Source organism: Tasmannia lanceolata, unplaced genomic scaffold (assembly GCF_043159265.1).
Source record: "Tasmannia lanceolata isolate RefF3 unplaced genomic scaffold, GAP_Taslan_0.1 ptg000006l, whole genome shotgun sequence".
Lineage (NCBI taxonomy): Eukaryota > Viridiplantae > Streptophyta > Magnoliopsida > Canellales > Winteraceae > Tasmannia > Tasmannia lanceolata.
Window position 1 is genome coordinate 55,314 of NW_027518683.1, and position 14,232 is coordinate 69,545.

The 14,232-nt window shown below is 38.4% G+C and overlaps 1 protein-coding gene and 1 pseudogene across 1 annotated transcript in view; one reads left to right on the top strand and one right to left on the bottom strand.

Moving 5' to 3' along the window:
* LOC143879129 (Mitochondrial substrate carrier family protein) overlaps positions 1-9,520 on the bottom strand; it is a 29,196-nt gene extending 19,676 nt beyond the window's left edge. The window contains exons 1-3 of the mRNA XM_077381316.1: positions 9,228-9,520; positions 1,248-1,363; positions 1,013-1,070 (exon numbers count right to left, since the gene is read on the bottom strand). Coding sequence (XP_077237431.1) covers positions 1,013-1,070; positions 1,248-1,363; positions 9,228-9,309 — 256 coding nt within the window. The 5' untranslated portion in view covers positions 9,310-9,520. The remainder of the gene's footprint in view (positions 1-1,012; positions 1,071-1,247; positions 1,364-9,227) is intronic.
* Positions 9,521-12,925: 3,405 nt separating this feature from the next.
* On the top strand, positions 12,926-13,879 carry LOC143878098 (protein FAR1-RELATED SEQUENCE 5 pseudogene; annotated as a pseudogene).
* Positions 13,880-14,232: the final 353 nt, after the last annotated feature.

Genomic DNA, 14,232 nt, shown 5'->3' on the forward strand with positions numbered 1-14,232 from the left:
CTCCACTAACTCTTTTTTCTTCTTCCCCCTCCCCCCCCTCTCTCTCTCCTCTTTTTTCTTCTTTCCTCCATCAGCCTTTCCTATTCTGCTTCAAGATTCGCGTCTGGGTTCTTCCAATTAGAAAGAAAAAAATTCTGTCCTTTATCTATTCCCCCTGATAAGGCCACACATTGTTTCTTTCTGAGAACAGGAAACCATAGCTTTGCAATCTATATGAAATGATCAAACAAAAGAGTAGTAAACTCATACCTATACCCTTTAAAAGACTAAACTTATGTTTATAGATAAAATGGGGTTATAATTAAATTAAGATATTAAACTTAGTACATAGTATTCCTTTATCAATTCTTATTTTTAGCGTTTTTATTGACTGGTTTGACTTGGCGGAGCAATCATTGACTTCCCAAGTCAGGTCATAATTGATAAGGGTGGGTTTTCTTCCAACTTTATAACTAAAAAAAATAGTAGAAACTAATCAAAATACACTTGAAAGAATCAATGAATCTTATCATCACAACACATAAGAGAAATCAATGTTCCTTTTTTCCAATTGAATCATTTTCATTAATAATTTAAAGTAGATAGATGGATCGAGAAAAAATCCAATTTATTTGTTTTCAACTTTTCATGGGGATGGGATGGATGGAATAGGGCTTCTCACATACGATAAGATTAAGGTTGTTATTCTTTCATCTAATTGATAAAACCAGAAATATGAGAGCATCTAGGCGATTTTGCAAATAAGATTTTGCAGGCCCTTTTTTTTCATAAGAGACGAGCAAGATACGGAATGAATTAAATGAAAAACTTTGAGCCAGGTATGAGGGGGCTACTCTCCTGCAAAAGAGGTGCCCCGAAATATGATTTATGATATCACCCTCTCTATACTGCAAGACGCATCAACATGATTCAGGCATGTTTCAAGCGTCCATGCAACACATCTACAGATAGCATATTATGACTTGATTAAATTCAGGAAATTGCTTGAGAAAGATGATGAAAGGTTGTTTACCTCTTAAACCATCATCTAACCAGACGGTCCGGACCATCTGCGGTATGCTCTTTTGGTTCTGAGGAAGATAGGAAGAGTAAATACAGTTTATATCAACATATAATGTACCAAAATTTAATACAGTTCCAACAAATATATTAATCAACTTAGACTTGCAGATGAGTGGTTAAAACAAATTCTAACCATGGGAGATGCATCAACTCTCATCATCACATCCACCAACAGTTTCCCATACCTGGCATCTGCCAATGACAGCTTGACTCTGTATTCGTGTTTTTAGGGTGTCTATTGGATGCATTATCCCCTCTCCAAAAGCCCCAGCAAAGGCTCCCCAGACAAATTCCCTCCATACTACATCACAGTAAATAAGAATTAATAGGGCACTGTATGCACACATATATAATCAAAAATATCTCAAACGTATGCTAGTTTGAATTTCACTTGCACCTTAGGTCTAACCAAACTCATGCACAGCTAACAGAAGAATTTTGCGCAGAATGATAAACAATTATAGCAGAAAGATTGACTTCAAGACATGAAAAATAACCAGTATCTCATCACTTTCTTGAATGTGTGGGTCATGAAAATACCAAAATATTCACAAGTATTCTATTTAAACAAGATATTATCAAGGAACAGTATTAGGATCTGATAAACACACACACAATTGCCCAGCACAGCAACTTCAACAAATTTCTTATTAAGGCTCCATTTCTTTCGACGTAAAATTTGTTTTATGTTGAACATAAAACAAATTTTACGTCTATTTTTACTTCGAAAGAAACGGAGCCTAAAGAAATTGATTTCTTGTACAACTTGGCCATCATGCACTGCCAGGGCAATCAGTTAGGTGGCACCTTATATATGGGTCTCCAGTAGTCTACCTCCATTGGGGCATTCGATGTAATGCAAGAAATGCATAGAATAATGACTTCCACCCAAAGGAGGTCAGAACTCATGATATGTATCATAATTGGAGGGAGCAATAAAGTTTTTAGTGGCATATTCTACGAAAATTGGCAGTTGATCCTCTGTTCTAATCTGATCAAGACGTGTGAATAGTAAATGGTCAAACATCAAAACAACCATGATTCTATTGTGAATGACTTGATTGAACAAGACAAAAGATATATCTCATAATAGGTGCATGGGCTCCTCATCAAATTTCTAACGAAAAAAATCCCACAAAACCTAAATCCAAAATCAAAATTCATTTTCATGCAAAAAAAAAAGAAAAGAAAAAAGAAATGTAAAACACAACAATGGGATTTTCTACTGTCCGATCCACTGGAAATTGTTGAATTTTATGTAATATAAAAGTCCATTTCAAAAATATTAAGTTTATTATATTATTTCTATGGGAACAAGTTGACCTACCTTATACTTTTTCTTCCTTTTGAAGTTCTCTCTTCCTTGCATGGGAACCCACATCAGTTTTGTAAGAGAGTTGTAACTGGGTTTATTTATGGAGGTTGTTTTCTAAGGGTTGTGAAACCGTACGAAAAAAGAAAGCTTTGAGGAAAAATATTTACAGCACACGCCGAGCTGAACCGAACCGGATATTCATTTTTTCTTATGTGAAATTAACTTTATGTCCCCCTTTAAGGCGTTTTCTTGTAACCGTTACAAACCCATTACATCTTGTTGTTATTAAGGCGTTAAGTGGGGCACATGTCATTAACCACGTTAATGACCTATTTTAACGTGGTAGGCATAGTTTAGGAAGTGGTTCATATAACGAGAGTCTTCTCTTCTAAAATTACATAGAAGAACACTATAAATTCCTCTCTCTGCAACCCTTCTTCTTCCTCTTCCAAATATAGTTTTCTTTTCTTCTTTGTAATCAAGGCACACAGGCTAGTTCGTTGTGTTTCTAGGAAACATGAGTGCACACATCTAGAGACGTAGTAGTTGTATCCTAGAGGCATACGTCTAGCGACGCGTCTGCATCATCAATTCATCATAGTGGAAGGCAGCATTTTCTTTAAGGACAATGGATGTTGATATGTGCATCCTTTATTTTTTATCTACGGCATTCATTTATTCACATGCGCAATATAATCCTACATGTGATATTAATTGAGTTAGATTAAAATAGGCATTGGTTACTTGAGGAATTATCAATAGCATCTATGCAACCTGGTTAGTCGGATTACTTGTTATGATTTCATTAGAAAATCAATCTAATATTTTCAATATTGATCTATACAAAATTATAATCTTAAGGTAAATATTATCTACAATTAAGATTTCGGATTTTATAATATTGAAACATGTCTTCTCAAGCCAAGAGACCTGAAATTTTTTACGGACCTGATTTTGGAAAGATTCCTAGCATCATTAAAGATGTTTTTCCTAGAGCAGAAGATAAATCTCTACAACACGAAGATGTTTTTCCTAGCATCACTGAACTTAGATTATTTATAGTGGGAATCTAACAAAATTGAAGAAGATGAACCTGATAGATTCCATTTGGTGAACCAAAGAAAAAGAAATGATTTCCTTTGTAAGGGCTACATTCTTAGTGCACTAAGTAACCAACTTTTTGATGTGTTTTATCAAATTGAAGTTGTAGGAGTTATGGGGGACACTACAACGTAAATACTAATTGGATCCAAGAAACATTAATCGAAAAGTATTTTTGTTATCAGATAACAGATGGGAGATCAATTAAAAATAAGGGCTGCCCAGTGCACGAGGCTCCCGCCATTGCGGAGTCTGGGGAGGGCTAGATGTACGTATCCTTACCCCTGCTTTGCAGAGAGGCTGTTTCCGTGACTTGAACCCGTGGCATATAGTCATATGTGCTATGGGTATTAAAATAGAAGAAATTCAAGTAGTAGTTATCATTGAGGAATTACCACCATCTTGAGAGAGATATCAAGGCATCCTTTTACATGATCGAAATGATATCTCTCTTCTGAATTTGTTTGTTTATCTTAGAAGTGAAGATGATTATATATCCAAAAGGAAGAGTCCTCCGAATTCATTTCAAAGGTAAACCTGATTGAGACCACATCAGACAAGAAACCAAAGTTTAACTTTAAACCTAGGCTTGGATCACAAAAGAACCATGGTGGTCACTTCAAGAAGGAAAAGGGTGATTGCTTCATATATGAGAAGTCAAGTCATCATGCCAAGGAATGTATGGATAAAGTCTCGGCAATCAACCTTAAACTCTTAGCCTTGTTAATCATTTGACTGGATAAAGTCTCGGCAATCAACCTTAAACTCTTAGCCTTGTTAATTATTTGACTCAGGATCTCAACAACGATGGAAAACAATGAAGGAGATAGCAGATCTGTAACAGTTTAGAGTTATATGAATTTGTGAAAAGAACCCATTTAAACTTGGGTGCTTTGTCTTCTATTTATATTGCTTTTACAAGTGATACATACAAGAGATAAACTCCACATACACAAACCAACTGAAACTGATTTACAGATGAGAGAAATAAAATCCACATTCTAAAAACTACCCAAACTTCCTATAACTAGTCTGCCACTGAACTTCATGTGCAAAACTACCAAAACTTCCTACATTTAAAATTTAAAACAATAGCTGAAAGAATTGCTATGTTATGTCTACTTTATCACCCTCCCTCAAACGCAGGGGCGTGTCGACGACCATGAGTTTGGATCGGAGTGTGGCAAATCGTGAAGATGGAAGCCCTTTTGAGAGAGGATCAGCTAACTGATGAGCGGTGGGAATGAAATTAATTTGAAGAGCACCACGAGCAAACCGCTCACGCACAAAATGGTAGTCAACTTCGATATGTTTTGTGCGAGCATGGTACACTGGATTTGCTACAAGATACATTGCACTGATGTTGTCACATAGGAGTAGCGGTGGATACCGTAAAAAAATATTTAAATCCCGAAGTAAATGTTAAATCCAACATATATCAGCAGTTGTAATAGCAAGAGCACGTTATTCTGCTTCGGTACTTGAACAAGATACAGTTGGTTGTTTTTTTAGCACCAAGAGATTAAACTGGGTCCAAAAAAGACACAACTGCCGGTAGTAGATCGGTGATCATCAAGAGATCCAGCCCAATCGGCATCTGAGTAAGCCCTGATGGTGAAATCCAAAATGGGATGGAAACATAAGCCATGTAAAATAGTACCTTCGATGTATCTGAGAATGCGTTTGACGACTTCAAATGAGACATCGTAGGAGCTTGAAGAAAAAGGGAAACTTGATTTACGGCATAAGAGAGATATGGGCGAGTGTGAGTGAGGTACTGGAGAGCCCCAACAAAACTACGGTAGTTTGTAGCATCCACGGGAGAAGAACCATCTGATTTTGAAAGTTTAGATCCACTGGAAATTGGAGTACTGATAGGTTTTGCACCCAACATAGAGGTGCACTCTAGTAAATCCAAAGCAAATTTACGTTGAGTAAGGTATATGCAAGTTGAGGTTCGGGTGACCTCCATTCCGAAAAAGAAATGAAGTGCACCAAGATCCTTAAGATCAAAACGTGAAGAGAAAGCACGAATAAGCAAGTCAATGCCAAGAGAATCGCTTCCTGTGATAATGATATCATCAACATAGACTAACAACAAAACCGAGCCAGCCGATGATTGTCGAAAAAATAAGGACATATCGGAGGCGCTATTATGATAATCCAATTCTAAAAGAACATTTTTTAATAGCATATACGAGGCCCGTGGGGCCTGTTTGAGCCCATAAAGTGATTTGTGCAACTTGCAAACAAACTGAGGTCATGCTGGGTTTACAAAACCAATTGGTTGTCACATGTATACCTCCTCTGTTAGAGTACCATGCGGAAAGGCATTTTGAATGTCCAATTGTCGAAGTGGTCTACAAAACCAATTGGTTGTCGCATGTATACTTCCTCTGTTAGAGTACCATGCAGAAAGGCATTTTGAATGTCCAATTGTCGAAGTGGCCAATTGTATGTGACAGCGAGAGATAAGATCATGCACCTAGGCCATCCAGCGTTGCGCACTCTTCACCATCTTCACTCTCATAAGAAGTTGTTGTGTTCTAGTTCTTTATTTAAAAACTATGTTTGTACTTTGTACTAGTTGTATGGCCGGTAAAATGGCCCGTCTTCCACTTAATTTATCATCTCGTGTTTCTACCAGTCCTCTTCAATTAGTTCATTTGAACTTATGGGGCCCAGCTCCAGTAACTTCTATGAATGGTTCTCATTATTATTGATTATTAGTAGATGATTTTTCTCGCTTCAGTTGGTTATATCTCTTGAATAATAAAAGTGACACTTTTTCATGTTTCATACAATTTTAAGCGGATGGTGGAAAACGCCCTTAAGTCTAAAATCCTAGCTTTCCAAAGTGATAGTGGTGGTGAGTTTACATTATAACAAGCATCCCGTTTGAGTCCTTTTTAAACTCCAATGGCATCATACATCGACTTTCTTGTCCCCAAACCTCACAACAAAATGGTATTGCAGAACGAAAACATCGACATTCCGTTGAAATGAGTCTTGCCCTTCTCCATCATTCTCATGTCCCTAAAACCTATAGGGTCGAGAGCTCGAGGCACTTCAAATCAGTACCTATATCATTAATCGGCTCCCTTCTACATCCTTGGATAATAAATCGCCTTATGCAATTTTATTTAACCAAGAACCAGATTATAACTTTCTTCGCGTTTTCAGGTGTGCTTGCTATCCATATTTAGTTCCCTATAATCGCCACAAATATGAATTTCGCACTAAAAAGTGTATTTTTCTCGAACATTGAGTACATCAAAAAGGGTACAAATGACCTGACCCTTCTACTGGTCGGATTGATATTTCACGACATGTACCATTTGATGAAACACTTTTCCCATTTGCCTCCACCCCACTACCTTCCACTAACCCAGAAATAGGTAAAAGTGATCCATTACCAACAAGAATGGAGTCAGAACCATGATAAGGGACCCTGGAAGCCGATGATGGAAGTGCCGAGGTCATATGATTTGTGGCACCAATGTCTGGGTACCATTGTTGATCAGATGAAGAAAGTGACATAGCTGAAAAGGCAGAGGGCAAATCTTCAAATCTTATGCTTGAAAAGATTGTTTGGAGCGATTATAGCATCGCAATGCTCCATGACCACGCTTGCCACAAATTTGGCAATGAACAGGGGAGGAGTTAGAGTGAGTGGATGGAGGAGGACCAAGTACACCAGTGGGAGTGGTCGGATGAGATGGACATGAGTCAAAGGTGCGACCCCTCCCTCGACCACGACCACGTCCACGTCCTCGAGTATAGGATACGTCATGAGATTTGGTGGCTGTAAAGGCAGTAGTATGGACAGAGGTTTGTTGGATCAGATGTGCATTTTCAAGGTGCAAGTCCTGGATATGTAGGAGAGATTGTAACTCTTGAAAGGTAATTGGATTTTCACGCACAACTACAGCGGTGCAAAAGCGTTCATATTAGGAGGGTAAGCCTGATAGGGTATGAAAAACTAAATCAGCATTTGCGAGAGGCTGTTGAATCGTGGCAAGGAATCTGCAATACTTTTGATTTGCTGAAGATAATCTGTCATGGAGGAGTTTCCTTTCTTAAGAGTTCGAAGTTGATAGCGAAGGTTAAGAATTCGAGCATTTGAAGGAGCGGAGAAGGCGGATTCGAGAGCCATCCAAACAGATCGGCAAGTGTTTAAGCCAACCATTTCAGCAAGAACATCCTCAGTGAGTGTGGCATTTAGCCAACTAAGCAACATTTGGTCAAAACGAGACCAAGTAACGTAATTAAGGTTAGGGCCAGTTTTGTGTTCACCATTATCAGTAAGGACAGAGATAGTGGGTGGAGGAAGAAGAAACGGTGGAGAATGAAGAGGCCATCGCATAATCTATGGTGTTTCAAAGAAAACACCCTCTAATACCATGTAACAGTTTAGAGTTATATGAATTTGTGAAAAGAACCCATTTAAACTTGGGTGCTTTGTCTTCTATTTATATTGCTTTTACAAGTGATACATACAAGAGATAAACTCCATATACACAAACCAACTGAAAGTGAATTACAGATGAGAGAAATAAAATCCACTTTCTAAAAACTACCCAAGCTTCCTATAACTAGTCTGCCACTGAACTTCATGTGCAAAACTACCAAAACTTCCTACATTTAAAATTTAAAATAATAACTGAAAGAACTGCTATGTTATGTCTACTTTATCAAGATCTCCCTAGCACGAGCCCATGGAGCTCTTGAAAAAATCTTTGGGAGAACCATTCACGAGAACAGAGTGCTAAGCAGAGGAAACACAGGCATGCATCCTCCCACACTGGTGGCAAACAAAACTCATATGCCTCGATAGGTAATCAATACAACTTCACTCGACTCTATCGTAGGTTTTCTCCATATCCAACTTGCACGCAATGAAACTAATAGCATTCTGCTGGTAGTGATCCACACACTCATTAGCAACCAAAGTAACGTCGAGAATTTGGCTCACATGGATAAAGGTGCACCGAGTCCTAAAGATGAGAGACCCAAGGACAGTGCGAATCCAATAGTCAAGAACCTCGTAGACACCCGCAAGGCTGATCAACCGAAGAAACGTCAATCTCTTAGCACCATCCCGCTTGGGTATGACAGTAATGAAAGTGGCTCCTATACTCCTATCCGGATTCACACCAATGTAGAAGTCATCAAAGAAGGCCATATAGTCACCACAAACTACCTCCCAACAATACTGAAAGAAGAAGGTCATAGAGTCACCACGAACTACCTCCCAACAATACTGAAAGAAGGCCAGACAGAAAGCGTCCGACCCCGGGCCTGATCGCCTTTTATGAAGAACACAGCATTCTTGGCCTCTTCCACGGGTTCCTCAATCCTCAATTCATTTTTATCAATCCCCAACCCACAAGTAGTGACTGATTACTAGTGAAATAATCAATTGCAACTACGAAACCTGGTTAGTCAGATTACTCGTTAAAAATTTCAATAGAAAATTGATATTATAATTGCATATGTTGGAATATCCAAAAAACTGGCAGTTCTAACGAATATCTCGAACGATATGACCAGGTTATACAGAGAAGTGCTGGATCTAAAATCAAACAACTACCATTTCGCATAAGAAATTCGAAAAAAAAAATGTGTTAGCTGAAGCTGTTTTCAATTACAGTAGCTCGATTTTTTAACCATATATTGGAACGTATTTGAGTGTGGAATAGTAGTTCCGGTAATTGAAGCCTGAAATGGAAATGGAGAAAGTGATTACCGAAGAAATGGGGAGAAGATCTGTTGGACAGATGAGATATTGGTTCTTGAATTCCTTCTGAAGTCGAAGTGGAGCCCACCATGGCGGCAGGTTCGTGTTTGCAGAGCGCTCTCCGTTTTGCTCCTTTTCAACTCCTTAGTTTTGAATTTTAGGGTTTTCGATTTCGAGTTTTAAAGAGGGTGCCATGTTGCCGCGTTCGTGGCACATAGGTCAGACGAAGGCCATCGAGCAGTCAAAAATGTAAATATGGAGACCGAGAGTACCACCTAGCAGGAGACCTGGAATGAGAACACGCCATGTTCAAAAACAAATTACTTTTTATCATTTCCCTAAAATTAAGGGGTGGCTCACGTCACTTTTGATCTTGTGGCGTGAATCTATTTGTTTGGTCCCCTTTTAGGTCCTACTCTCGTTATTTTCCCTAAAAATAACGAAAGGGGAGTATAAATTGACTCTCAAATATGATAAATCGACTCCCCGTGCGTTTCTCTCTCCTCTGGGTTAGAGAGAGAAAGAGGAGAGAGATAGACACATGGGGAGTCAATTTATCATTTTGGGGGGTCGATTTATCACTGCCCTAACGAAAAGTTTTTCTTCTTGATCTTCCACCTTATCTTTACGTTTTCGCATTTTGTCCTTTCCCCCACAAATTAAAAAACCTTAATTTTGTTTAGTTGCATCACTTTTTAACTAAAGCATAGAAAGTGGTCAAAATTTTCATCAACACTATGGACATAGATTTCGTGTATTGAAATCATAAATTTCAAAGGCGGCAGAATACAAATTATTTGTAATTTGTATTGTGATTATTGGTATGATTTTGATTTTAATTATGATTATGATCCTAACTATGATCAAAGATGAGCTTGTACATACAATTGTAAAAATGTATGTGTATATGTATATGTCTCTCTCTCTCCAAATATATATATATATATATATATATATATATATACACTAGTAAAAAAACCCATGCGATGCACGCGGCAAATAAAATATAATGGTCAATTAAGAGAAGCATTAAAACTATTGACAATAGAGAAATTGAAGAACTTGTATAAGTAAAAGTGGCATACATGCGAAGTGATAAAAAATGGCAATGGCTTACACAATTGGCATGGTAATTAGTTTACTTGTTTTTTTTAAAAAAATTATATAGAGTTTCTCTATAAATCGGAGGGCTAGGATCATAATATGTAAATGATTTTTGGAGCACAATCGATTTACATTGTGGCCATCAAATGGATGGTTTGGATCATCCTATGGTGTGGGATGTATAGTCCATTTTGACAAATAGGGGTGAATAGAAGGGGGTGAATTTATCACCGCCCAATGGTGACCATCAAATGGATGGTTTGGATCATCCACAGATTTTTCAAACAAATCAAGAAATTAACTCCTTTATATATATATATATATATATGAGAAAACGGTTCCTACACATGTGTGTAGAGAATTCTCTACACATTAGTGAGGTGTTTTGAAGGTATTAACGACAGCCACATGATCTAGAAAATCTCAGCCCTACATTCAAACCCACATCTCCATCGAGCAAAGAAAGGGTTTCTTCTCCATCGAGCAACCTGGAAGGAGGAAAAAAAAACCCCATGGTGCGACGGTTTCAGCAGAGCTTTGGGTGTAAAAATCGACGCCTCATGTGATACGCATCTCCTCCTCTCCTCCTCTCCTCCTCTCAAACCCTAGCTAAAACAAAAACCCAAAATCTCAACCGACGCCCTCATCTCCTCGCGTCTCCATCTCGGGTTTCCACCTCCTTGCCCAGGTAACAGATTTCACGATTTTTAGCAACAGATTTCACGATTTTAGCAACAGATTTCACGATTTTAGCAACAGATTTCACGATTTTGGGTTTTTTTCTCTTCCCTTTGTGTGAACTGATTTGGGTTTTTTGCAGGGCTCGTGCTCTTCGTCGCCCTCATCTCGTCGGGTGAGGACCTCCTTCACCAGGTAAGTCCTTCTCCACCCCTTTCTTTATTTTTCCATTTTTTTTTTGGTAAAAGAGGAAGACCTCCCATCTGCCCTAACCCTTTCTCTCCTTTTTCCCTCTCTTTCTTTTTCCATTTTTTTTTTAAAAAGAGGAAGAATGGGGTGTAGATTTTGTGGTTGTGTGGGATAAAAAAATCCGATTTCGAGGACATGTTTTAAGCCTAAAAAAACAGATTTTTGTGAAGACCTCCCATTTTTTAAAAAAAAAGAGGAAGACCTCCCATCCGTCATCATCTGATCATCACACACCCATATCGATTTGGTTTTGTTGTGTCTGTTTTTTTGTAGTTTTACATTTGTTTGCCTGAAACAAAATTCATCGCCTACTCATCATTTCTTGAATCCCTTGCTTGTATTGGTAACACCTGAATACTTCGATCTCCTAAACATTCAAGCCCTATTCGTCATTTCTTAGTCAAATTGAGAAGTATATAGAGTGTCTCATACATGTCTATGGGGTTTTTTAAGCGAAGAATCGCTTTACTTTCTCTAAACCGAAATTGTTCACAAATGATATGAGTTGATGGATTTTATTTTCAGTTGAGAACAATATGAGTTTATGGATTTTGTTCTAACCTGATATTGATATTGTCATAAACTGATATTGTTCTGAAACTGATATTGTTCTCATCAATTTGCAATTTTCTAAATTTTGCAATTTTCTAAATTTTGAAATTTTCTAAATTTTGAAGTTACATGTTTATCTCGATCTGATGTTTTTTGGGTTTGTATGGTCGATCACTTGCATCTTCAGGTTTTTTTATCCTCCTTTACAGTATATGGATCCGTTTGGGCTGTCTATTGTGGAGGTTGATGAAAATAGATTAATTATGGGTGATGATACAATGTCGCAAGCCGATAGGTTATGTGTTGATGAGGAAAATAGATTAGAGTTGGGTGATGAAGAGGAACCGCTAGGTTGGGTTGATAATGACGAGGGTGGTACTGGTACCTCAGAAACGCCTAATAAGGATGATGCGGCGAGTGTTTTAGCTAGCAAACCTTTTGAAGGCCAGCTTTTTGATAATTGTGAAGATGCCTATGCATTCTATAACTCATATGTGTTGAGTACAAATTTTGGAATTCGAAAAGGAAGGACCAATAGGTCGATCAAAACAGGTGAGCCTATAAGGAAGAGTTATGTATGTGATAAAGAGGGATTGAGAAATCCTAATGATAAGAGACAGATTGGGATGGATGTGAAGTGACGTCGTGAAACAAGAGAGGGTTGCGAGGATAAGTGGGAAGTTAGAATTTTTGTGGAAGAACATTGTCATTATCTTACATCTCCATTGAAGACACGATTGCATCATTCACATAATACATTACATAAGAAAGCCTCATGTAAAAATTTGATGGATAAAATGCACAGTGATGGGTTTGGTCCTTCTGGCATTGCAAGGGCAATTAACGCTTCAAATGATGGTTCATCTAGTGCTCTCACACCAGATCAGGTGTCGTCTCATTTGAGAGCACATAGGGCTAACAACATGGGACGAGAAGCTGCCACAGTAGCTAATCAATTCCAACAGAAACGAGCGGAAGATCCGAATTTTCAGTTTGCCATGGAGATAGATGTTGATGGAAACCTGAGATCAATGTTTTAGGCGGATTCGAGGGCCAGAGAGGCATACCTAACCTTTACCGACGTAATTGTTTTTGACGTCACTTATAAGACGAACAGGTATAGGATGCCGTTTGCACCATTTACCGGTGTAAACCACCACAGACAGTCTACACTTTTTGGTTGTGCCCTCCTAGCAGATGAGACAGAGGAGACATTCACTTGGTTGTTTCGACAGTGGTTGAAATGCATGTTTGACAAAGCTCCAGGGTGTATAATTACTGATATGGATGGGGCGATGAGAAACGCGATTAGGCATGTTTTTCCAAATACACGCCATCGGTTTTGCTCTTGGCACATTAGTAGGCATCTAGTTGAGCATGTTCCAGACATGCGAGATGCAACTAGTCAGTTTTATAAGGAATACAACCATTGGTTTTATAGGAAACACAAATCCGACAGTGAGAAGGAATGGGGAGCGTTGGTGGAGAATTATAATTTAGATGAAAAACATTGGTTATGTAAGATGTGGGATTTACGAATGCACTGGGTTCCTGCTTATTTTAGAGACACATTTACAGCTGGAATGACTTCAAGTGCACGAAGCGAAAGCATTAATGCTTTCTTCGATGGATTTGTTAAGCAAAGTACCACTTTAGAAGAATTCGTGGTACAATATGAAAAGGCCCTTGTGGCTCGGCGGAAAAAGGAAGCTGAAGAGGATTGGAGGACTAAATCATCACATGCAGTATTGAAGACAAAGAGCACATTGGAAGCAGATGCTGCAAAGTGTTATACTAGAAATTTTTTTGACTTGTTCCAACTTCAATTTGTAGCGAGTATTGATTGTTGGGAGAACAAGGAGAGTGAGAATGGGAACGTCACTGAATACAAGGTAAGAATGCGTAATGAGGAGGAATGGAAGAGTTACAAGGTTATATATGATGTATCGGAAGGTGTTAATGCTACATGTGAGTGTGCGATGTTTGAGACCGCAGGGATTCTATGTAGACACATACTTCGCATAATGGATATGAGGCGTTTAGGTTATATTCCTGAGCGATATCTCTTAAATAGGTAGACCACTGGGGCGAGATATCAAGTGAATAGTTTCGCATCTACAAGCATAAGAGATAGTGACGAAGTAACTTCATTTGAGAGATGGTGCATTACATCAAGGGTTCATAAAGTACTAGATGAACACCCGAGAAAGAAGAGCATTTTGAAGAAGATGAAAGAAGACTTAAATGTGTGGGTGGCAGAATGCGAACAAGCAAAGAAAGACAAGGAGAGTGTATTGGAAAGCAGTGGCAGTCAAGTACAATCCAACTATCCTCTCGAGATATGTATTCACGACCCTCAAGTTGTGAGAACCAAGGGTCGGCCAAAAAATGCTACAAGGTTTAAATCTCCAGTTGAGGCCTCTCAATCTCA